We start from the raw sequence: 24,144 nt of genomic DNA on the forward strand, positions 1-24,144 counted from the left end.
AAAAAAGAGGGTGAAAATCTGGGTGCGTCTTATACTCCGAATGTAGCCCCACCCAGCTTCTCAAACGGAGGTTTCAGAGGCTGAAAAAAGCATTAGAAATGAAGCTTCAGAAAAAAAGCCTCCAAATAGAGCTTCAGAGGCTTTTTTTTTTTTTTCTGAAGCTCTGTTTCGGAGGCTTTCAGAGGCAGGAAAAAAAGTTTTTTTCTGAAACAGAGTTTCAGAAGTTTCAGAAGCAGAAAGAAAAGCAAAAAAAAAAAAAGCAAGGCACAGAGCTCACAACCAAGGAACCTGTTGCCAAAATTCACCTCTGGGAACAGCTGATTGGGGGTATTCCAGGAGGCCAATCCACCTGCCAATCAGCTTTTTTCTTATTTTCCTCCCCAAAAACTAAGGTGCGTCTTATACTCCGAAAAATACAGTACCTGCTCTTCTTGGTCCTTGGTCAAATGCTCAAATAAGGTTTAAACTTTAGCATTATTTTCTTCTGTTATCCCTCCTACATCCTTTCGGCATTCCCAAGGCACGCAGATTGGTGTGATGCAAAGTGCTATTCCATGTATCTTCTATCTTGTTTCCCTAAAATATCCCAAGAGCCCTAAATGGAGGAAAGGTAACGGTGATTCTTCTTCTAGGTCCAGCCACCTGTGCGTGAGAATACAGAAGACAGAAGCATTGCCAGATTGGATGAAGGCTTAGACGAATTCTTCACCAAGACGGTGATCCACGAATGTTTACTGTAAGTAAAGACTCCGTTGAGGCATTTCCAACAAGTGATAAAAGGGAGGGTTAAGGCAAAGGTGGTGACTTTCCACAGAATGGGGGACGGGAAGAAGGGGTAACTTTGAGGAACCGGAGGAAGAGCTTCAACCAAAACAATATTTAGATCAGAGGTGTCCAACCTTGGCAACTTTAAGACATGTGGACCAGAGGTGGGTTTCAGCAGGTTCTGACCAGTTCTGGAGAACCGGTAGCAGAAATTTTGAGTAGTTCGGAGAACCGGTAGTAAAAATTCTGACTGGCCTAGCCCTCATCTATTCTCTGCCTCCCGAGTCCCAGCTGATTGGGAGGAAATGGGGATTTTGCAGTATCCTTCCCCTGGAGTGGGGTGGGAATGGAGATTTTACAGTATCATTCCCATGCCACGCCCACCAAGCCATGCCATGCCCACCAAGTCATATCCACCGAACCGGTAGTAAAAAAATTTGAAACCCACCACTGATGTGGACTTCAACTTCCAGAATTCCCCAGCCAGCCATGATTAGGTAAAAACAAGGCTCGTTGGCATATAATGCTGATGATAAATGTTGTTATTGTTGAAGTCCTTTGATGTAGGAGAAAGGATGGCAGAAACTAGAGGTGGAGTGAAAAAGGAGATCAGCCTTGTTGTTGTTAGTTGCGAAGTCGTGTCTGACCCATCGCGACCCCATGGACAACGTTCCTCCGAGCCTTCCTGTCCTCTACCATCCTCTGGAGTCCATTTAAGATCACGCCTACTGCTTCAGTGACTCCATCCAGGCACCTCGTTCTCTTCCATCACCTTCTTCTTTTGCCCTCAATCTTTCCCAGCATTAGGCTCTTCTCCAGTGAGTCCTTCCTTCTCATTAGGTGGCCAAAGTCTTTGAGTTTCATCTTCAAGATCTGGCCTTCTAAAGAGCAGTCAGGGTTGATCTCCTCTAGGACTGACCGGTTTGATCAGCCTAGAATCCCTATGTAGTCATAAATGAGTTAAGTCCAACTCAAAAACATGTTTCCCCAATGAATAGTGACAGTATCAAGCCATATAATGGAATAAGGAGAGCAGTTTTGCCTGGCTTCTACTGTATAAGTAGTAAAAGTCTGTATTTTGGGGCTATGTATGCAAAGCTAGACTCCTTACTACCTAATCCCCCACCCAGACTTTTGTGAATGGAGATGTAGGGTTGAAGTAGAAGATCTTCAAGATCCTTCCAACCCTAAGATTCTATGTTCTAATCCCTGTCAGAAACAGGTTGATCATATTCAACCTTAAACTGTCTACCATGGACCTCACCCCATTCCTAAGAGGTCCGTAAAGGGGGCATGCATAAGCGCACCAGCGTGCCTACCATCCCTGTCTTACTTTCCCCATTTATTTGTACTCATTCCTTGTTCATGTCCATGCCCATGTCCATGTGTATACTTATATCTGTTATTTAGTACATGATCGACTAAGTAAGTAAGTAAGTAAGTAAGTAAGTAAGTAAGTAAGTAAGTAAGTAAGTAAGTAAGTAACTAACTAACTAACTAACTAACTAACTAACTAACTAACTAACTAAATAAATAAATAAATAAATAAATAAATAAATAAATAAATAAATAAATAAGTACCGATCTTCTTGTTCTTCCAAATAGTACCTGCAAAACCTTATGGACATATTTTTGGCAAGGGTGACCTACCTGTAACCTCTTGATTCATTCTCCCCACCCCATATAATATTGCAAGTAATTCCATGCTTCCTTTCCTTCCTGCAGTCCTCCTTCCTTGGAAACCTCTCCCACGGCCGTCGCATCACCATCTTCTGGTTCTCGGACCTTAAAAAAGAAAATCGGACACTTCTTTGCCTTCAAGAAGCCAAAGTCAAGTCGGGGGGCCAAGTCCGAGAAAGACTCCGAGGGTAGTCCCTCACCAGCAAGGGGCAGGAAGCTGATGCTCAGTGACATTTTAAGGACCCCCAGCAAAGCCAGCGACTCGGCCAAAGCGCTAAGTAAATCTGAGGAAGGAGGGCTGGCTGGGGAGAACAGAGGCTACCTGGAGCAAAGCCAGACCCCAGATAGCGCCCGTAGGGCCAGGCCAAAGTACTCCAGAGAAGGGAAATCTCAGTCCTTGATACTCTTGTCAGGAGAAGAGACAGAGGGACTTGGTGTCAGGCATGAGAAGGTGAGTCTCTTCTTGGATGTCATCGGTAGCTCTGCGGTTATTTGTTCCTCTTTCCTTCTACCATGGAACAGTTCTGACCTAGGCTTCCCAGGAGCATGAAGCAGACTCCTTGTCCCGACAAAAACCCCTTTTTATTAAGTTACTGTAAATTCTTCTCATTCACATCCAGCAAAGTCTTTCAAGGGAGAATTTACAGTCACAGACCTTATCTGGCTTGGAGAGCTGCCAGGCCGATATCTTCAAAACTTGGCAAGTCACTTTGTGACTCGGAGAGTCACAAGCCAATTAAGCGAACTAATTGTCTCCTGAAAACTCCCCTCCCCTTTCTCTTCTCTTTTATTCCCTCTGGGAGGGGCCATTCACTGTCCACCTGTGGCTTTACTCCTGAGTCGACCCTTGTTCTTTAGCTGTTCCCTTATCCTGGCAGTTCTGCATATGCACACACTGAGAACAGGCTGTAGCTGTTCTTCTGCCCCACTGATGTCCAACTCCTAAGGCAGCTGACAACTGTCAGACGGCCCTGGCCCCCTCTCTGCCTCCGATGCAGAGCCCTCATCCGAGCCTTCCCCAGACTCCAGGACTGGCCCATGTTCCTCCCCAATCTCCTCACTGTCTGAGTCTGCCAACCAGCTCTGCTGGCCACTGGCAGGCCAGAACAGGAACTCAAGGTGAAGAACTCACTGCATTTCAAGGAGGCTTCGTATTCAACAAGGCAGGGAGGACAGGGTTGAACTTTCAGAAGATGCCCTGGAATTATCATCTCTGCTTAGTACAGGAAGAGTCCATTTTCTCTAAACAATGGAAAGTGGGAAATTTTTGGCAGAGGGGACTTGTCAATGATAAGTTGGTAGATTCACCCACCAACCCAACTGGACTTCGCTGGGTCTACGGTTTTGTGTGGTGGTTACTTGGGAGTCACTGGAATGTGTCCTTTTGAGGGTGTTGATCTTCTGGCTGTATGTGAAGGAGATCATGTGGACATGCAACAATATTTAGGCAATTAGCCTGAGATGATCATTTGTCTATTTTATGGAGGAGCTGTAGGGAAATTGTGGGGGAATTCCCTGCCTGGTCATGTCTTAGGAAACGGCAGGTATGGTGAGAGCAGCTCCACGTTTCCCGAACAATGCTTACTGTAGAGACAGAAGAATGACATTTCTTGGTGTCTCAAAACGGAGAACAAAAGTGGACGGAGTTGAATGTTCTCTGGATGGCAGCAATGATGGTTTGTGAAAGAAGCCACCTAGTCTACTTTGGCTTAAAAAGGAGAATATTTGTAGCTCAGGGTTGAAATGAGGGCTCCTTGGTTGTGTCCGGCTTTGCTTGTTTTCTTGCAGATGTTTCTTACTCAAACTAGTGTCACTAACACTAACACTGATGATGTTACCTACTTTAGGTAATGAAACGTCTGCAAGAAAACCGCCCGGTTCAGAAAGAACCAAGGACTCCTGCTTTGGCTTGTGTTTGTAGCAGAATCCCAGAGGGATGATTTCAGAAAAGAACTCCCCTGAAAATGAAAAAAAATTAAAAAAAAATCAGTGTGGCAGTTATATTAGTGGGCGTGACGTAACTACGGCTTCTGATATGCGAATCGAAGTAATATTTATCATGGGGAGGGTGATGAACGTTCCATGTTTTGTCCTACAGAAGCGGTCCTTTGAGAAGAGCGATGGTGAGCTGCCCAGTTCCTTTGAACAGCGTGTCCATGTCATGCTGCATCGGATTGGGGTCACCAAGGTGTTGTCTTCTGAAGGCAAAAAGAAACAGGTAAGCCCAGGGGTGGGCTTCAAACATTTTAGCAAGGGGTTCTCTGCCTGGTTGCTGGGTGGGCGTGGCCAAGGTGGACGTGGCCTAGTCGGCCTCCTGCACCACGGTGAGGGGCGAGGCGTTTTCGTTGCATACAGCTCTCAAAGGATCACCCCCTGCAATCTACACTACATAAACATGACAAAATAAATAAATACAAAATGATGCATATACCCACATATGTGACACAGAGAAACAACACAGTCTAGTTCGGATGTGTACATGTACACGACGAGAGAAACAAATCTTGCGAGTTTACCAAGACGGATGGCCTAGGAAACAAAGCTGCTCCAGAATCTGGTAGTCTTGCTAGAAATACTTCCATAAAGAAACTTGATTTAAGTGCCACACTTATATCTCTTTGGCGTGGTCCAATTAAAATCTGGTTTTCGCTTTTCTTCATCTGAGAGCTTCTCTACTTTCAGGCCCAGTTGTGGGGACTTTATTTCCCCTGTTTTGGGATGTAGTTTATTTTACAAGTAAATATTTAATATTTACTATTATCTAATATTTCTAGAAAATATCCCCCCTGAGTATTACTTTGCATTCTTTTGCAGAGCAAAGATGGGGAAATCAAAAAGGCCGGTTCTGACGGTGAGTAACGATCGATGCTCTTTTCCCCCTTGGTTTACTACCTCGAGTTCAAGCTTTTACTGGAAGCTTAAACAGCCGATACCCATCGAAGGGGCCCTTGACGTTCTTTTCTGTGTTGAAACGGCAGCCACAATGACCCGAGATTCCCCTTGTGAACTTTCTAGCAAGAAAAGCCCACCTTTCAAAACTTTCTTTTCAGTTTTTAAGCTGCGATCAACACAAGTCACCTTTCTTCCCCCCCCCCCTGTGCCACTGTAACTTTTAAAGGTCATTAAATAAAACGGTTGTAGATCGAGGGCTATTGGTATTGCATAAACCCGTTAAAGCAACGTGAAGTCCCAGGCCAGATTTTAGTATTAGGCATGTTAAGCAGTGGTGGGTTCCTCCCAGTTCAGTCCGGTTCGGCCGAGCCGGTAGCGGTGACGATATGACATCACCGAACCGGTTCTCCCCCCCTTCCCCCCCCCATGTTATTCTTACCTTTTATTGGGTCCCACCCCCAATCTATTGCTGCCTCCTGAGTCCCAGCTGATGACTAGAGGGAAAAAAACTGTTTAAACTCTTGCCGCGGGGCTTCAAAGGGCCGCCCTACAGCTGATCAGTGTTAAAAGCAAACAAATGAGTCGGGTCATAAGTGCGAGGACTGATCGTAAGTGCGAGGACCTTCCAGAAATGACTCTGACCAGCTAGCCACACCCACCTAGTCACATGACCTCCAAGCCACACCCACAAAATAAGCCACACCCACAGAACCGGTAGTAAAAAAATTTAGAACCCCCCCAATGTTAAGCATGAATCCAGATCTTAAGCGACGCTGGGTTGCAGGTGGGTTGTGGGTAAGACAATATAACGATCTTGTAGGAACCTAACGAAGGGCTCTTTAAAGGGATCAGCCCCGGATGTCGAACCCAACGCTGATGCGGCCCTCAATGATATTGAGTTTGACACCCCTGGTGTAGACAACTAATACTTTGATCGGCTTTCAGATAGATTGCCAAAGATTTTCTTTTCTCCTGCTTGATTCATCCCACTCCCTGAATTATGACTGTTTGATTTTTTTTTTATCTTTTTTTTTAGGGGATATCGTCGATTGTTCTGCAGAGTCTCCTCCATGCTCTTTGAAATCACGAACACACTCCCTATCCACAGGTGAGCTTGGGAGACGGAGACCATCTCCAGGGGTGGGTTCTAACTACCTTTACTACTGGTTCGCAACGAGAGCACCCATGCATGCTGTTAAGGATATTCATGTTGTGTTACCAACCAGCAGAGTAAATGCAGAAGGAAACGTTGCTGAGAGCAATGAATAAGAGATATGCAAACTGGTTTATCAAAAGCTTACTTAATAGTAGAAAAACAGTCTCATAGTCTTTAAACAAATTCCAAGTCCTTGCCAGTTAAATCAGTCCAGTAGTTACCGATATCTTCTTACCAAACAGACAGTAGTTGGTTAAAATAACAAACTCACTCTGGTTCACAAACCACGATGGTAGCAGATCCATCAAACCATGTTTAGCAGATAGCAACTCCTCTCAATGGTAGCTTATCATAGCAACTCCACACACAATGGCAGCATATCATAGCAGCAACTGAACACGTTACAATACCTTGCTTAAATACTCTCACAACCAGTGATTACCTAATTACAGCATGACTCAGCATTACAATGAATCAGCAAGAAAACTTTAAAGTCACATAATACATTTACAGATTAAAGTTACAGTACACTTATATTGCCTGGACAACTTGTTAGGCTCAAACCTTATCCTAACACATGCGCAGAAGCTTCTGCGCATCCACATATCATCAATGATGACATCTGGGCAGATGGGCGGAGCCTCCCGACGCTTTTACTACCGGTTCCATAGAACCGGACAGAACCAGGAAGCAACCTACGACTGACCATTGGAGTCCCCTGGTACCTAATTTTTTTCATTCTCTCTTCTTTGCGGAGCCTCTGGCTTCAGCTGCTTGCTAATGAACCCTTCCTTGCAAACCCACAATCCCAAAGTAGATTGTGAGCCATTTAGGCGGACTGGTCAATGTAAATGCCAATTTTAATGAAGCCATTTAATTAAATTTGTTCCCACCGAACTTACTGCACTCCCCGAACGATTAAGCATTTGACATTTGAGTTTAGGCATATGTGCAAAACCCAGAAATCAAGGAGAGGCCAGTGGATGGGGGAAGAGTGTTATAATTTTTAAGTGTTATGCTTGGGGCTTGATGGATATTGTGGTTTAATAGGGATATATATAACCATATGCGCAGCAACCATCCCCAACTGGTTCCTTTGCCTGCTTTGATTGGAGCTTCAGAGATGAATAAAAGCTGAAGCACATCAGGACTACAGGAGCAATGGATAGGGAACCATCCTAGTATCTTGGTTCATCTTGGTCACCACAATACAAAAAAGGTATTGAAACTCTGGAAAGAGTGCAGAGAAGAGCAACAAAGATGATTAGGGGATTGGTGGCTAAAACATATAAAGAACGGTTGCAGGAACTGGGTATGTCTAGTTTAATGAAAAGAAGGACCGGGGAGGCACGATAGCAGTCTTCCAATATCTCAGGGGCTGCCACAAAGAAGAGGGAATCAAACTATTCTTCAAAGCACCCGAGGGCAGGATAAGAAGCAATGGGTGGAAACTAATCAAGGAGAGAAGCAATTTAGAACTAAGGAAAAATTTCCTGACAGTTAGAACAATTAATCAGTGGAACAACTTGCCACTAGAAGTTGTGAATGCTCCATCACTGGAAGTTTTTAAGAAGAGATTGGACAGCCATTTGTCTGAAATGCTATAGGGCAGTGTTCAGTGCCGAATGCCGAAAAGGGAGCCCGTGTGCATGCACGCTCGCATGCGGACCAGAAACCGGTTTCCGGCACGCACATGTGCACCAGCCACCTGATCTTCTGGTTTCTGGCGTGCATGCATGTGCGAAGACCAGGTGGCCATGTACATGTGCGCTTGCCCGAAACCGGAAAAGCAGCCGCCCGGTGTGCATGTGCGTGCCGGGAAGATGATCTTCTGGTTTCCAGCACGTGCATCAGGGGTGGGTTCTACTTACCTTTACTGCTAGTTTGCAATGGGATCGTGTGCGCACGCGCTTCACTTGCACATGTGTCGTGCGCAGATCGCCAATGATGACATCCGGGGTGATGGGCGGGGCCTCCCGCCGGTTTTACTACCGGTTCTTGCGAACCAGTACGAACCGGGGGCAACCCACCACTGACGTGCATGTGCACCGGCCACCTGATCTTCCGGTTTCTGGCGCGCATGCATGTGTGAAGACCAGCTGGCCAGTGCGCCGGAACCCAGAAAAGCAACGGGCGATGGCTTGCGGGCCCAGAGAGATGGCTCTGTGTGCCACTTCCGGCATAGATTCGCCATCATGGCTATAGAGTCTCCTGCTTGAGCTTCCAAGCTTCCTTCCAACTGTTATTCTGGTAGGGTAACTCGAGCAGATGTATGTGGTGAAGTGGGAATGTCGATCCGGGTTTTTTACGAGCTTGAGAACCCCTGCTGTTCTATTGCAGATCCTTCCGTACGCACGGGATCTGTGGATCCCATTGGCCGAGCAAGTACGGAGCCAAGCGGTGGATCCCTTGAGGGCCGACTTTCGTGGAAGGTTCTCGGGAAGCAGCTGAACGCCGAATTCAAGGGCAAGTGTTCAGAACTCAGCCCTTTGCCAAGAAGAGGTTTTGCCAATCAGGAGCCAGCCGGGCCCCGGGAGCCAAAAGGGAGAGAGAGCTGGAGCAGCAGTTTGCCCAGGACTGGGAGAAGCACGGCTGCTCCGCTTCCCCTCAGAAGGACCAGCAATGCGGGCGAAGGACGGGCGTCGGTCGAACTGCAGAATTCCTTCGCTCACTTGAACACGATTGCTGGAGGTAGGTGAGGTGGAGGCTGCTGATTTTCAACTTACCACTGCTTGTTTAGCGACCAAACTTATGACATCTCCCCGTCTCCGAAACGGTACGGGTAGTTGAGTGGTGAAATCTGAATTTTTTTACTATCGGTTCTGTGGGCATGGCTTGGTGGACATGGCTTGGTGGGCGTGGCAGGGGAAGGATACTGCAAAATCCCCTTTCCCACTCCAGGGGAAGGATACTGCAAAATCCCCATTCCCTCCACACTCCTGGGGGAAGGATACTGCAAAATCTCCATTCCCACCCCACTCTGGGCCCAGCCAGAAGTGGTATTTGCCGGTTCTCCGAACTACTCAAAATTTCCGCTACCGGTTCTCCAGAACCTGTCAGAACCTGCTGGATTTCACCCCTGGGGTAGTCCTTAACTTACCACCACAACAGAGCCCAACATTTCTGTTGCTAAGGGTGAGATGTTTCTTAAGTGAGTTTCCCCTCATTTTGCGACCTTCCTTGCCGCTGTTGTCAAGTGAATCACTGCACGTCGATCAGTTTAGTAACAAGGTTGTTGAGGAAATCTGGCTTTCCCCTTGATTTTGCTTATCAAAAAGGTCGCAAAAATGGGGATCACAGGACCCTGGGATGCTACAACCGTCATAAATATGAGTTGGTTGCCAAGCTTCTGAATTTGGATCACGTGATCATGGGGCTGCTACAAAGGTCGTTAAGTGTGAAAAACGGTCATAAGTCCCTTTTTTTCAATGCCGTTGTATGTTTGAACGGTCGCTGAATGAACTGTTGTAAGTCAAGGACTACTTGTATTTGCAACCCGGCTTTGAAGTTCCGGCATCTCCTTCCCCAAACCAGTCATAGGGACTGTTTGAAGTTGCAAAGGCCCTTACAACCTGTCTTGGCACCTATGACTCTCACAACATCCTCATGGTCATATGATCATAACTGGAGTGCTTGGCAATTGGCATGTAGGTACGACTGTTGCAGTGTCCCAAACTGATGGGATCACCTTTTGTGGCTTTGTGACAAAGTCCGTGGGGAAGCTAGTTTCACTTCGCAACCGCGTTCCTAACTTTAACAACGGCAGCCACTCGCTTAGCCACTGTGTCAAGAAAGGTCATAAAACGGGGCAAAACCAGTGGTGAAATGCTCCCGGTTCAGACCGGATCGCCCGATCCGGTAGCGCTGGTGGCGGGTGGTTCGGAAAACCAGTAGCAAAAATTCCTGCGGCCCCCCCCCCCAATGCCCAGCTGAGCCGCACGATCATCAGTGGCTTTTTTTTTTAACTTTTAAAAGCATTTTTTCTACAACCTCTTCTGACGAAAAAATGCTTTTAAAAGTTAAAAAAAAAAGCCTCTGATGATCGCGCGGCTCAACTGGGATCGTCAGAGGCTTTTCAAGGCATTTTTTTCTGCAACCGCTTGGCCGAAGAGGTGGTAAAAAAAATGCTTTGAAAAGTCTCTGACGATCCCAGTTGAGTTGCCTGATCGGCAGAGGCTTTTCAAAGCATTAGAAAAAATGCTTTGAAAAGTTAAAAAAAAAAAAAAGTTGGCCATGTCACATTACCCCCACCACCACCAAGCCACGCCCACAGAACCGGTAGTAACAAATTTTACATTTCACCCCTGGGCAAAACTCACTTTTAGCCGCTGTCTTGCTGAGCAAGTTGTGATCGTTAAGTCAAGGACGGTACGTACATTCGGGTGTGAGCAGGGGTGGGTTCTACTTACCTTTACTACCGGTTCGCAACGGGGCCGCGTGCACTTCTGCACATGCACAGAAGCTTCCTGATGACGTCGGGCTCGGTGGGCGGAGCTTCCCGTTGGTTTTACTACCGGTTCTATAGAACTGGTCCGAACCGGGGGCAACCCACCACTGGGTGCGACTCAACTGCCTGGCAGTCGGGAAATTGTTCTCTCGACTATGGTTGTTAAGTCAGGAACTTCCTCTCTGCCTCAATTTGCTGGATACCGTTTGTTTTTTTTGCAAATGTAGCCACCCGAATTATTTACCTGCAATGGGGTTGATGCTTGCCTGAACATCGTTATGATTTTATTTGCTTCCGCTTTTCAGACAATCAGTTCAAACCCAAACCTCGTCTAAAGCCAGCAGTTAACCGAAGGGCCATGTCCGTTCATGAAGAGCAACTCAGGGACCAGGCTTGTGCGGCCGAGCTTCACCGTAAGTAAAGACTGACAACCGTCTTCTCTCCACAAGGAAGAAACTCTTATCTATCTAATTCAGTGTTTCTCAACCTTGGTAGCTTGAAGATGGGTGGACTTCAACTCCCAGAATCCCCCAGCCAGCAGCGCTGGCTGGGGGATTCTGGGAGTTGAAGTCCACCCATCTTCAAGCTTCCAAGCTTGAGAAACACTGATCTAATTGAAAGACTTCCAAAAACAGATGGGAGAGAGGGGGAAAAATGCCGATTCCCAAAAATCTGGGATGGAATTCCCTTTCCAAGTCAATGTTTCTATAAATCATTTCAGATTTTGTTAATGTTTAAGAAGAAATGTCTATATTGCCTGAAAGTTGTATTACAACAAATGCTTCCTTGTAATCATGCGAAAAAAGGGACGCGCTGGCTCAGTGGCTAAGATGCTGAGCTTGTCGATCGAAAGGTCGGCAGTTCAGCGGTTCGAATCCCTGGTGCCGCGTTAACGGGGTGAGCTCCCGTGACTTGTCCCAGCTTCTGCCAACCTAGCAGTTCGAAAGCACGTAAAAAAATGCAAGTAGAAAAATAGGGACCACCTTTGGTGGGAAGGTAACAGCGTTCCGTGCTGGAAACAAAGGCTTTGCAGCGCATGTATATTCTCATTCAAGTATAAACCTAGAGAAATACAGAAATTATGTCCATTATGAAGAAACAACAGCAAAATTCTACTTCAGCAAAGTAATATAGGGTCTGATCTGCAGCTGCTGCTGTAGACCCCAAGCAGGAGCCCATTTCCCAGAAGGTAAAAATGAGGTGTGTAGCCACCAAGAGCTCTGCTGAAGCATGGTTTACATCACCGTCTGCCCTACATCCTGAATATTATACACAGTGCAGTACTGCCGTTTGCACTTTTGTTCTGGATTGGGAGGTGTCTTTTCTAGATGTGGTTATAAACATGGTGTGAAGTTTCCGAAAGATGCCCTAATTAATTCATGAGCCATGAGCCGAACTTCAAAAGAAATACAGTCATTTATTAGGAGCACCATTTCGGCAATATTCGGATGCAGTTAGAACTAATCCCACGTAGATTTACGTTCCCCTATGATCCTGTCTCTCCCCTCCTCTCTCGCCATGTCATAAATCACATTCTCCAATTAACCACTTTGGCTGGCTGTGAAATCCAACACCCTCCTTCTGATTGTGGTCAGGAAGAATGTATGGAATGCACTTCAGTTCTCCCTCCCTCCTGCTCATGGCAACTTGACAGCTTTGCAAGTTGACACATGGCCTGTATTCCTTACAGATGCAAAAATCCCTCTTTGTTTGCAACGCTCCCCTATTCTGAAATGGAAGACTAAGCCCAAGTTGCTGTTGGAGACTGGACTGTCTGCACCCTTGGATTCTCTAGGTAAGAGAGAGAGAAGTACCCCAACTTTACTCCTCCTAGATGTAAACTCATCTTCTGAATTGTAAACATCTCCCGCGTTCATTCCAAAGTTTAAGGACAGGACAAATTTGATCATTAATAGCAATAGCACTTAGATTTAAATACTGCTTCACAGTGCTTTACAGTCCTAAGCGGTTTACAGAGTCAACCTCTTGCCCCCAAACAATCTGGGTCCTCATTTTACCCACCTCGGAAGGATGAGTCAACCTTCAGCCTGGTGAGATTTGAACCGCCAAACTGCTGGCAGCCGGCAGTCGGCAGAAGTAGCCTGAAATACTGCACTCTAACCACTGCACTTCAGCGGCTCATAATCAAAGCTTAGGGGTAGAATCACATAGAATTTACGATGCTCAGCCAACCTCAATTTAGTGCCTATGTTGTTTGAAGAGCATTAAAACATCTTTTGCATGAGGGACTAGAGCAGTGATGGCAAACCTTTTTGGTACCGAGTGCCCAAACCGGAATGTGCATGCGTGTGCCAGTATACAAGGCACTTTAATTTCCAACACCCTGGTATATCATACTTATAAGCCTGATGGATGCATACCATATACACCACCCACATGTCAGGTCAAAACCACAGTATATCATATGTGTATGTTAAATGGTAAGGTGCAATGTTATAATCCTGTAGAGGCTAAACTAATAACCACATATGAAATGTCCATATATACCACTGAATGTGGAAGGGTGTCTTTTCCTACAACACCAGAGCGCTGGAAACCAGCGGGTCAGCGGGTTTCCGGTGCTCTGGCACACAGGAAGACTAGCTGGCTGGCACGCATGCGTGCGCCAAAAGAGCAGCTAGCGATGGTGTGCATGCCCACACACATGCCATAGGTTTGCCATCACGGGACTAGAAGTTCTCTCAATTCTGATTTCTTGGGATCCTCTTGCTTCTGGGAATTGGGCTGTTGTCAATCAATCCAGTTGTGTTGACCATTTGCGGTGACTTTCTTCTAGGCCCTCCCCAAGAACAGAATGTGGTTGCCTCCGACTCAAGAGCAGAAACAGAAGAAGAGCTGCCCGAAGCTATAGAACAAACTCTAAAGAACGCACAAAATACAGCGTTAGACCAAAGAACTGCTGTGCCCCTCTCCAAGTCTCCAATACACGAGCATTGAATGGTTCTGCATGATGGCCGCTCCACTGAAGGGAGGACAGAGTGAAGGCTTACGGTTTGAAGCAACAGCCGAGCGGGCGAGGGTCCGAGTTCTTTGGTACAAGGATGAACAAGGGATCGGCCCTCCCATCGCTTCTTGGCTGTAAGAACTGGGATTTCCAGTGATGGATAATGGCATCTAATCTCCTGCACGTCTTTCTGGATCGCCTCGTTTCATCTTTTCATCCTTGTACACGCTCATCCAAGTGCCCAGTATTCTAACGGTTTGTGTGAGAAAAAGCCAAAATCTCAAAGTCTGCAGGAAACTGGTCTTTTCCAGCGGAAGTTGTACAGTTGGTACCAGATGTGACAAATGTTATAGTGCCAGAAACTGAGAACCACCAGCAGGCGGGATGGGGTGGGGGTTATTCTACATACACTAAACTTGCTTGCCTTGTATTGTATGTTTTGGAAGTTTGAGACTAGGCTAGCTTGTGGTTTGTAGGAGAGTTTAAAAGAAGGCACTCAGTTAAACCAGGTACATGTCTCTCATAACAAACTTACTCCGCTGCTATCCTATACCATATTTGTCCTTAAGGTCTTCTTTCCTTCTGTCCACATCCTTTTCTAGTCTAGGAAAAATACTCTCATGCTAGAACAAAATATTTGCCGGCACCGACGAAAGGCTTGGCGTGAAGAAGGTGGGAGGGACACTGAGCATCGTAGCAGCTTTCAGCCAGGCTAACCCAAACGAGGTCGCAAGTGCCTCCTGTCCACGATTAAGTCTTCGAAATTGCCATTGTTCCCATCTCGTTTATTCTGGTGTTATCAGGCCTCTCCTCTCAGCTCCCTTTTAACATTGCTACAAGATTGAGCAGTGCTTTGCTGTGGCAAGAGAAGATGGGAGGAATGGAGAAGACTTTTCATCTATCGTGGGAAGATGCGAGGGCATCACACCAAGCTTGGCATTTCTGTTCAAACTCGTTGTGAAGATGCTTAGCCCGTAGTCTTGTCTCACGAATCAGGATTTGCAGCCTTCCCCTTAAAGCAAACACCTTACCCTCCAATCCATCCATTGGCTTTTAAGGAGGCTCTAGGAAATAGTTAGTTTTTACAATATGAATCGCTTAACTTGTTAACGGCTCCTTACATCCGAAGCACTACTAGCACATAGACGAAAGGGTAAGTACATATTTCTCCACACTGATAGCCTGCAACTAAAACACTGCGTCAAATATAGTTATGCAGCTGTTTCGTAGAGTATTCGGTACTTTCACCACTAGCCTTTTTTCAAGACACTGGAAGGAAAAAATATGTGGGTGCTCGGCTAATCTGTGTGATATTCTCCCAGAGGACTGGAAAGGTTATACAGCTTTCAGTTGAGAGCCAACGTGGAAATCCCATCCTCTGAAGGCATTCTTTTAGGAAGACTGAAAAAAAGCTTTTGCTTCCGGGTATCGGTGAATTTGGATTGAGACAAGGAAGAATTATGAACCAACCACACCAGTTGAGATAATGGAGGATATACGCAGATGCAGAGTTCGCACGACAGTGTCTACTAGCGCAACGCCACATATACACAAACCTGTTTCCACACAGATAACATTTTGGCATAATTTCCAAATACCAATCATCCTGAACCACAAGAGACGCTCAGTGGGGGCTGAGCTCCTTGTAACTGTACTTGGGTATCTGCCATCTATTACCAGATGATTATTGCATGCATCTTTAAAAAAAATATTCTAGCACAAACAGCCAACTTATTTACATTAAGGTCCTTATTTTAAAGCAAAGAACCACAGAATTTTATTTTAACTTTCAAACTATGTTTGAGTGACTGTGCTCGAATTTGGAAAATTGGCACACAAGGTATATTTTTTATCAAGAGCTGTGCTGTTGTATTTTTCCTAATTTGTTTTAATTTTCAAAACATTTTATCAAGCATGTAAGCTATATGAAGTATTTTGTAATTAAATGAAAGGAGGAGATGACAAAAATAATTAAAAATAAGCATTTTAATTCATATGGATGTTGGCATACAATTGTTTACTACTTTTATGGCTTTTTTTTTTTTTACAAATATATACAGCTGTGGAAACCATCACTTACAGCAAGAAATGTTTAATTTGTGTAGCATTTCACTAGATGTATTTCTATTAACGTAATGAATGTTTTACCTTCTTCCATATGGTCTTTCTCGATGCCACACTCAAGTTACTTAATGACACATAGCATATATCTGTCTCCTGAAATGCTCTACAAACTTAGTATTGCTTTCCTGCATAGTTATCTAATGAAACTGATAGTAGACTGAGAACAGACAAAGGAAGTTTTTAATACAATTCTGAACTATGAAAGCATGTTAGGGTCTAAAGTGTAAGTCTCTTAAGGGAGAAAAACGGTTCAGCTTAAAGGCACGTAGGCTACACATCCTCTCTAACTTCAAAAATGGATACACTCCTTAAAATGCCTGCAAATCCCTCGTTGCAGATAAAATTACAGGTTTTGTATGTCAGGGCACACTAGCTTAGGAATTGTAGTTTCCATATGTCAACTTTTAAAGACTAAAATTCTTTGCATTGTATTTACAACCAACTGTAAAAAAAAAAAAAAACTAGCTTCCCTGTACTTAAAAATAACTCTTTACCTGGTTGCCAGTTTATTTTAACAAGTTATGAAACAAAAGCATACAAACAGGTTTGCATTTATAGCTGAGTCCCACTTACAGTTTATATAAATAGGTGCATTATGTCTTATGGCATTGTCATTCTGTCATTCTTAAAAGAAGCAGGTGGCACATCTTTGTTATCAAAAATCAAAGCGAATCTTTGCTCGAGACATCCAAACAACCTTACGATGAAAAAGGTGATGGGTTCCTTTCTTTTCTGTATAGTGAAATCGGAACAACATATCTATCTTCAGAAAAACAGTATATATAAAATAACCAAACAGTTTAAACCGTAACGAAAGCATCGAGGGTAATTCAACCTGAGATCAAGGAATCTTTGGGAAGTTTATTGCTTCTCTGCGTTGCTGAAAACCCAGCGTGCCCATCCCAGTAATGCTCTTGAGATCCTGAGAGATCAAAAACAAGAAACATGAAAAGCACCAGACCTGAAGGTAAGCAAATATTCAAATGTGCTGGGTCTCGGGAGCGAAAATGTGAGGTTATTATAAGCATGATTTTATGGAAAACAGCAGTCGCTGCACAAACTGTTCTCCATAAATGGATTGTTTCTTCTGGCCCAGCAGATGCAACATGGACCCTTTCCCATGATATTTTAAATGGAAATTTTAAATTTGGTTTTAAATTATTGGGGTTTTAAATTTGTTCAGCCAAATTATTTAATTTGTTTTATTTTATTTTAAATTTTGTATTTATATGTTTTATTCTATGGCTGTTCACCGCCCTGAGTCCTTCGGGAGTAGGGCGGTATACAAAATTCAAAAATAAATAAATAAATAAAATAAAATGATATGTATGACTAGCTAGGAAAGAGACTAACCTTACAGACTGCACTTGAGTGCAGAGCTCTGGTGTAGGTGGGTTGCGTATAAAGTGAAAACCGTCTCCTTTTGCATTCTCCTGAGAAAGAGAGAGAGAGAGAGAGAAAAGCAAAATGAATCCTTGTTGTTTTTAAAAATTCTGGTCATATTTAAATCACTATTTTGGAACAATTGGAGGATGAGAGAAGAGCTAGAACAGGGGTCGGCAACCTTAAAACACTCAAAGGTCCTAACCGGAAGCCTCCCGTTCAATTCTGGAGCCGACAGGAAGTCCAGTTCCCCCACCATAGAGTCTCCTCCTAGCGTGGCGCCCTTTTTCCTCTACTTGTCCTAACCGAAAGCCCTATCAATTGTGGAGCCGATTGGCGACAGGGAGCAGCAGCAGAGGGAAGAAAGAGCCACATGCGGCTCCAGAGCCACGGGTTGCTGACCCCTGAGTTAGAAGGTGTTGAGTAAGAAATCAGCAATATGGTTTCCCCAGATATCCAAAGTGTGCTTTAAGTCCCACCCAAATTCAACTACAGATAGTCCTCGACTTACAACAGCTCACTTAGTGACCGTTCAACATTACACTGGGGAAAAAAAGACAAGCGTTTTTCATGCTTAACGACCACTGCAGCATCCCCATGGTCACATCATCAAAATTCGGATGTTTGGCAACTGGTTCATATTTATGACGGCTGCAATGTCCCAGGGTCATGTGGTCACCTTTCTCAAGCTTCTGACAAGCGAAGTCAATGGGGAAGCCAGATTTACTCAACAACTGCAGTGATTCACTTAAGAAATGTCTCAGCAACATACATTTTGGGCTCAACTGTGGTCGTAAGTTGAGGACTGGCATTCCACAAATGAGAAAAACTTATGTTTAAATGTTGCCACCCTATGGTTTCTCACCAGATCCAATTACAAATAGTCCTAAATTCACTACAAGTGGTTTAGTGAATGTTTGAATTAATGACATCCCCCTCCCCAAAAAAAGGTACTTACAATCTTATTCTGAAATTCGGACAACTATTTTGGGTGCTTGGCAACCAGCCAGCATTTATGGCCGTTGGCAGGTGTCCTGTGGCCACACAACGCCGAATGTTTGATGTTTTTGCTGAAAAACCAGGATTTATTTCCGATTCCTAGCAAAAATCCATCCTTAGTAAACAATGAGTTCACTTAAAGGACCCACCTCAAAAAAGTGGTAAAATCTAGTCGACCGATTTGCCAGGCTCAATTATGGCAAAGTCAAGGATTACCTGCATTGGCCATGTTTTACTGATTGAATATATTTCCCTTTGCAACATGTCTCTAATTCCACTCTGACTCTGGTCACGAAACAAAGCTATAGAGAAATTTATTATTTTCCTCTGCTCAGATGGCAGATTTACCTTTTGTTGAATTCGCTTTGATTTCCTGGTGACGATTCCCATTGGTTCCTGCTTGCTTCTTTCTTCCAGCTGTCTCTCTGCGCAACTGCAACGCTCAAACACCTGTGGCTGCTCATCCCGAATCTCCTCTAACCGCCTTTTCTTGGGGGTGCTTGACAATTTTAAAGGAAGGTACCGATTTACACGTCTCTTATTTGGAGTACTAGTTTTTGTAATGGTCTCAGTAGAGCAGTGCCCTACAGCTTCCAGACTACTACTACTACAAGTTGGAGTAGAAGCCTCAGAAGGTTCCCCTTCATTTGGCACCCGTTTCCTTTGAGCTGACATGTATTTCTCAGCTTCAAAGTATTTCCATCTATCTGTCATCCCTTTATCTCCATGGGCAAGGGATGGACAATCCTTCCTATTTTCAGACACCGGCTCCGAGGAGAAGTCGCCCTCGTTGGAATGACGAACAGGAGAAAAAGGAAACCCAGAACTCTGAAGGTAGGATTTATTTAATGGCTGGCCACAAGGGAGGCTGTCTGCAAGTTCGCTGGCCTGGCCTGATGTGGTTGACGTCACCAGGTCCGGTTTCTGATTGGCCGTTTCGATGAGAAATTCACGGTTCTGAAAATGAAAAAGCGATGGAAACTTCGGCGGTGCAGTGCGCTCGGAGCGACGGCGAGGCGTATTATCACAAGGCTCCAGGAAATGTGAGATGCAAGTGTTGGAGTCTGGGTTTGTTTCTTCAGCAGGACTGGCCAAAAGCATTTGCTGCATCTGGGGAAGGCCATGGGATGTGCCAGAAGCATCTGTCGAAGTGCAAGAAAAGAAAAGAAAAGAAAAGAAAAGAAAAGAAAAAAAAAGAAAAAAGGAGAGGAGAGGAGAGGAGAGGAGAGGAGAGGAGAGGAGAGGAGAGGAGAGGAGGGAAGGGAAGGGAAGGGAAGGGAAGGGAAGGGAAGGGAAGGGAAGGGAAGGGAAGGGAAGGGAAGAGAAGAGAAGAGAAGAGAAGAGAAGAGAAGAGAAGAGAAGAGAAGAGAAGAGAAGAGAAGAGAAGAGAAGAGAAGAGAAGAGAAGAGAAGAGAAGAGAAGAGAAGATCAGTTGTTTTGCTTCTATTGTTATAGAAAAATAGTTATGAAAGGTGATGGTTAGCTTTTGATCTCACTCACCACTGGAGGTGCTCAAGGTTATTCCAGGAACCGCATCCCAGGGATTTTCTAACGAACCATCCAAACTTGCAGAATCTGCTATGTAAAGAAAAGCAAATCAACATCTTCCTCTCAACATTCCTTAAAAAGGTGGAAGAGGTCAGAATAAGGTCATAAAGAGCAGCAATATTCAAACATTGCAAAGGATTATAGGAATCCATTCCGACCCAAATGCTGTCGGGATCTCAAGCAAACTGTCCTGTGTTCGGAATGAATACAGAAATAGGAAGCAAATTCACCTAAATTCATTCAAAATTTGATTTAGGAAGAAGGTCTTCTGAATAGACTTCATAAACAGTGTTAGGTTTTGAAAGTAAGAATTGCTGGTCTGTATTACAATGCCTGGATTCACAAGCCCAATATTGTTGCTTTTATTCATTTGATATCCAGCTGCACCTAATTCTTAATACTACTTCCTCCTCCTATTTTCCCCCTAAACAGCAGTCCTGGGAGTTGAGTTGGACTGAGAAAGACTGAATGGCCCAAAGTCACCCAGTGGTTTTCCTATCTAAGATGGGACTAGAACTCATGGTCTCCCGGTTTCTGGCTCAGTGCCTTAATCACTAGACCAAACTGACTTATCATACGGTCTCCTTATACTCTATATATTTATTCATTATATCTTATACTTTATGTCGTCCATTAGGCTCTCAGAGAAGAGAGAGAAACAGATGTCACATTATGTCATGCTCCCTACATTCAAGGTTTTACATGAGGTCACCACTATTTCCTTTGGAAGAGGGGGATAGAGAACCTGGTTGAATGGTGCCTCCTGGCGGTCAATGCAACTAAAAACATCACACAGGATACACACAGTGTAAAAAACAGGGGCAGGTGGAAATCACGTGACACTCTGTACGCGCGAGCATGGCAAAATGTAATATTCGAGCAACTCTGTCCCTAAAGGCTTAAGGGAGATGGCCCATATAAATCATTCTGTAACCATCTATATCACTTTTTTTCTGGGAGATACAATAGTGCAAACTTTGAAGTTGAATTAGGCAGTTGCCTAACATGCAGGAAGCCCAAGTTCGAATCCGACTAAGGGTATGGCTAGCTGATGAAAGCTAAAAAGCTCGAAATAGATCTATACCAGTCTCCCTTTATTTCTTTATCAGCAAAATATAAATTTGGTGAGCTCCCGTTACTTGTCCCAGCTTCTGCCAACCTAGCAGTTCAAAAGTACGCAAAAAATGTTGGGAAATACTAGCACATATGTGCGAGGGGAACCTTTACCTTTTATATATATGTATGTATATGTATGTTTGTATATATATGTGTGCATGCGTATATATATGTGTGCGTATATATATGTGTATATATATGTATGTGTATGTATAGATGTGTGTATAGATGTGTATATATATATGTGTGTGTATATATATATGTGTGTGTGTGTGTGTGGATAAATAGATAGATAGATGATAGATAGATAGATAGATGAATGAATCAGGAAAAAAGAATTGAAAAAATGAAAGATCAAAAAGTGCAAAAAGATAAAAGTGCAAAAAGAAAAAAGATGAGAACAGAAACAGAATGACTTTCTTTGGCATAGATATGAATAAAAAAGTACATCAAACACTAAGGATAATTACAAAATATTGATTGGCCGGTGCTAATCAACCTTTGTGAAAGCTTTTCTGAATGTTGATTCCTGAGTCTTTGGGGTAATATTCCCTTTTGTAAAAAGGAAGTTTAAAATGCACCAATTCACCTGCTCGATCACCAGAGACGGCCAATGGTACTCACCACTGAAAAAGGATACAGTACTACGGTCATCTTCTTGAATGTTTTCAGCTTCTTCAGGAACAGCTTGAAGGGTATCTTGAGAAAAAGAAGAGCTTAGCTATCAGCACCCACTTCCTACCAAAGGATATTACGTTAGATCAATCCACACAAGTAAATTTAGGGACTTGTGGCTTTGCAACAGCCAATGTTGGAATCCGAAATAGGTACTAAGGCATACTATGCAGGTTCTTCAGGAACAAATTAAAGGAATACAATATAGCTTAATTTTTCCAACCGTAGCAAGGGAATTACTTTGTTTTGTCTAAGCCTATACTTTTGTGATATCCAACATTGATTTAAGAAAGCTACTTAAATTGCTAGCAGCCAGTGTTTTCCAAGTATATCCAATTCTCTTTACTTTTTCCTTTTTATTCTTGATTTTTTCAAAAGAAAAATTATCCACGAGATACTCCTATAACTGAATCCACAGGATGTACATACCTCTTGATTGCCAAAGACTGCAGGATGTGCCTCAATAAAAACTACAAAAAGTTCTTGTGTACTTAAAATCTAGCCCATTTATACTATCATGTCTGGCCGTCCTATATAAGCTGGAAAATGGGTGCAAGCAAAATTTCAGCTTCAATTCCAAGTCTGACTTATGCCACTCCTTGCCAACTACCATTACAACTGTGACGTTTAACAACAGTGCTTATATACAGGTAGCCCTTGACTTATGAGCACAATTAGGCCCAAAATTTATGTTGTTAAGTGAAACATTGGGAGGTCTACCCTTGCTTGCCACAATTGTTAAGGGAATCACTGCAGTTGATCAGTTAGTAACAAGGTTTTTAAGTGAATATGGCTTCCCCGTTGATTTTGCTCGACAAAAGGCTGCAAAAGGTGATCACACAACCTTGGGACACAGCAACGGTCGTAAGTACGAACCAGTTGCCGAGCAGCTGAATTTTAATCACGTGATCCTGGGGATGCTGCAAAGATCGTCCATATGAAAAATGGTCATAAGTCAGTTTTTGCAGTGCTGTTGTAATTTTGAATAGCCACTAAATGAACTGTTGTAAGTCGAGGTCTACCTGTAGTTAGAAATCAGGAATACTGCTTTAAGGGGGAAAAAAACTTCCAAGCCAACCCATTTTCATCCATAAATCTGGCCCCTGATTCTGGCACTCACTTGCTATGTAGGACTGGGAAAGTGCTGCCTCATTTTCTGCACTGATCACCAGGTATTCAGCTGGAACTGTGAAGATATCTTGGTGCATCTGAAAATCAAAACGTTTCATCTGTTTCTGCTTTACCCAAGGAGAATATATAATATAAGCATTCTCAGCTACTCTTTCACAGCCAAATGCCAAGTTCTTCCAATTTCCCCTGCTTCAGTGGTGAAATCCAATTTTTTTTACTACCGGTTCTATGGGCGTGGCTTGGTGGGCGTGGCAGGGGAAGGATACTGCAAAATCCCCATTCCCTCCCCACTCCTGGGGGAAGGATATTGCAAAATCTCCATTCCCACCCCAGTTCTGGGGCCAGCCAGAGGTGGCATTTGCCGGTTCTCTGAACTACTCAAAATTTCTGCTACCAGTTCTCCAGAACCTGCTGGATTTCACCCCTGCCCTGCTTTCATTCTTAATCTAGGAATCAAGTAATCTAAAAATAGTTCTTAAAAAAATAGTCCACTGTTTTGAGAAGTCAAAGCCTCATTCAGGGAGTCTCGATTTAAGACCACAATTAGAACTGGAGCTTCCACCATTAAGCGATGTGGTTAAATGAGACATGTCTGATTTTATGAATTTTTTGGCCATGGTCCTTAAGCGAACCCCACAGATGTTAAGAGAATCCAGGTCTCCCCATTGGTTTTGCTTGTCAGAAGCCGCTTTGGAAGATTGCAAATGTTGATCCCGGGACCCACTGCAACTCTCCTAAGTACATGCCAGTTGCCAAGTCCCTAAATTTTGATCATGTGACCACAGTAACTCCTGTAGTTAGGAATAAATGAATGAATGAATGAATAAGGAATAAATGCTAACAGATTTCCTTCTTTATGTTTCCTAATTTTCCATTATCTATTCCTTCACCAGAAATATTTTCTGAATTACCTTCACTTTCAATTACTGTATTTTTTGGAGTATAAGACGCACCTACCTTTTTTGGTGAGGAAAAGAAGAAAAAGAAATCTCCCTCTGCCTCTGCCTCCCAGCAATTTTGCCTAGTTGCAGCAAACAGCTTTACCTTCATTTTTGTTTTCAGCATAGCTTGATTAGCACAAGGGGAAAAAAAATCTGCTCCAGCAATTTACCTCCTTGCAGCAAGCAGCAGAAGCCCTGCGCAAAACAGCTGAGAGCAATCAGCTGAGAGTCGGGAGGCCGATCCAATCGACTTGTGCTAATTAGGCTGTGCTGAAGCTGAAAGGAGCTGTTTCTTCTTGCTGTTTGCTTGCAAGGAGGTAAC

The 24,144-nt window shown here is 43.9% G+C and overlaps 2 protein-coding genes across 13 annotated transcripts in view; one reads left to right on the forward strand and one right to left on the reverse strand.

Annotated features, from left to right (window-relative positions):
* CARMIL2 (capping protein regulator and myosin 1 linker 2) overlaps positions 1–13,901 on the forward strand; it is a 67,653-nt gene extending 53,752 nt beyond the window's left edge. The window contains exons 29-38 of the mRNA XM_087877257.1: positions 633–736; positions 2,491–2,896; positions 4,544–4,663; positions 5,260–5,296; positions 6,374–6,445; positions 7,181–7,183; positions 8,834–9,184; positions 11,246–11,353; positions 12,631–12,735; positions 13,738–13,901. Of these exons, the coding sequence (XP_087733383.1) occupies positions 633–736; positions 2,491–2,896; positions 4,544–4,663; positions 5,260–5,296; positions 6,374–6,445; positions 7,181–7,183; positions 8,834–9,184; positions 11,246–11,353; positions 12,631–12,735; positions 13,738–13,898 (1,467 nt within the window). The 3' untranslated portion in view covers positions 13,899–13,901. The remainder of the gene's footprint in view (positions 1–632; positions 737–2,490; positions 2,897–4,543; positions 4,664–5,259; positions 5,297–6,373; positions 6,446–7,180; positions 7,184–8,833; positions 9,185–11,245; positions 11,354–12,630; positions 12,736–13,737) is intronic.
* A 1,975-nt stretch (positions 13,902–15,876) lies between these two features.
* Positions 15,877–24,144, reverse strand: part of LOC117670547 (adrenocortical dysplasia protein-like) — a 33,583-nt gene continuing 25,315 nt past the window's right edge. For 3 of the 12 annotated variants that reach the window (XM_087877249.1, XM_087877250.1, XM_087877242.1), the window contains exons 9-15: positions 22,871–22,958; positions 21,700–21,774; positions 19,912–19,986; positions 18,760–19,553; positions 17,383–17,462; positions 16,865–16,951; positions 15,877–16,761 (exon numbers count right to left, since the gene is read on the reverse strand). In XM_087877249.1, coding sequence (XP_087733375.1) covers positions 16,891–16,951; positions 17,383–17,462; positions 18,760–19,553; positions 19,912–19,986; positions 21,700–21,774; positions 22,871–22,958 — 1,173 coding nt within the window. In that variant the 3' untranslated portion in view covers positions 15,877–16,761; positions 16,865–16,890. Of the gene's footprint in view, positions 16,952–17,382; positions 17,463–18,759; positions 19,554–19,911; positions 19,990–21,699; positions 21,775–22,870; positions 22,959–24,144 lie in introns of all 12 variants that reach the window. The other 9 variants (XM_087877245.1, XM_087877246.1, XM_034425802.3 and 6 more) reach the window with 3 other exon arrangements.

The sequence above is a fragment of the Pantherophis guttatus genome, chromosome 11 (assembly GCF_059756535.1).
Source record: "Pantherophis guttatus breed Tessera chromosome 11, ASM5975653v1, whole genome shotgun sequence".
Classification (NCBI taxonomy): Eukaryota; Metazoa; Chordata; class Lepidosauria; order Squamata; family Colubridae; genus Pantherophis; species Pantherophis guttatus.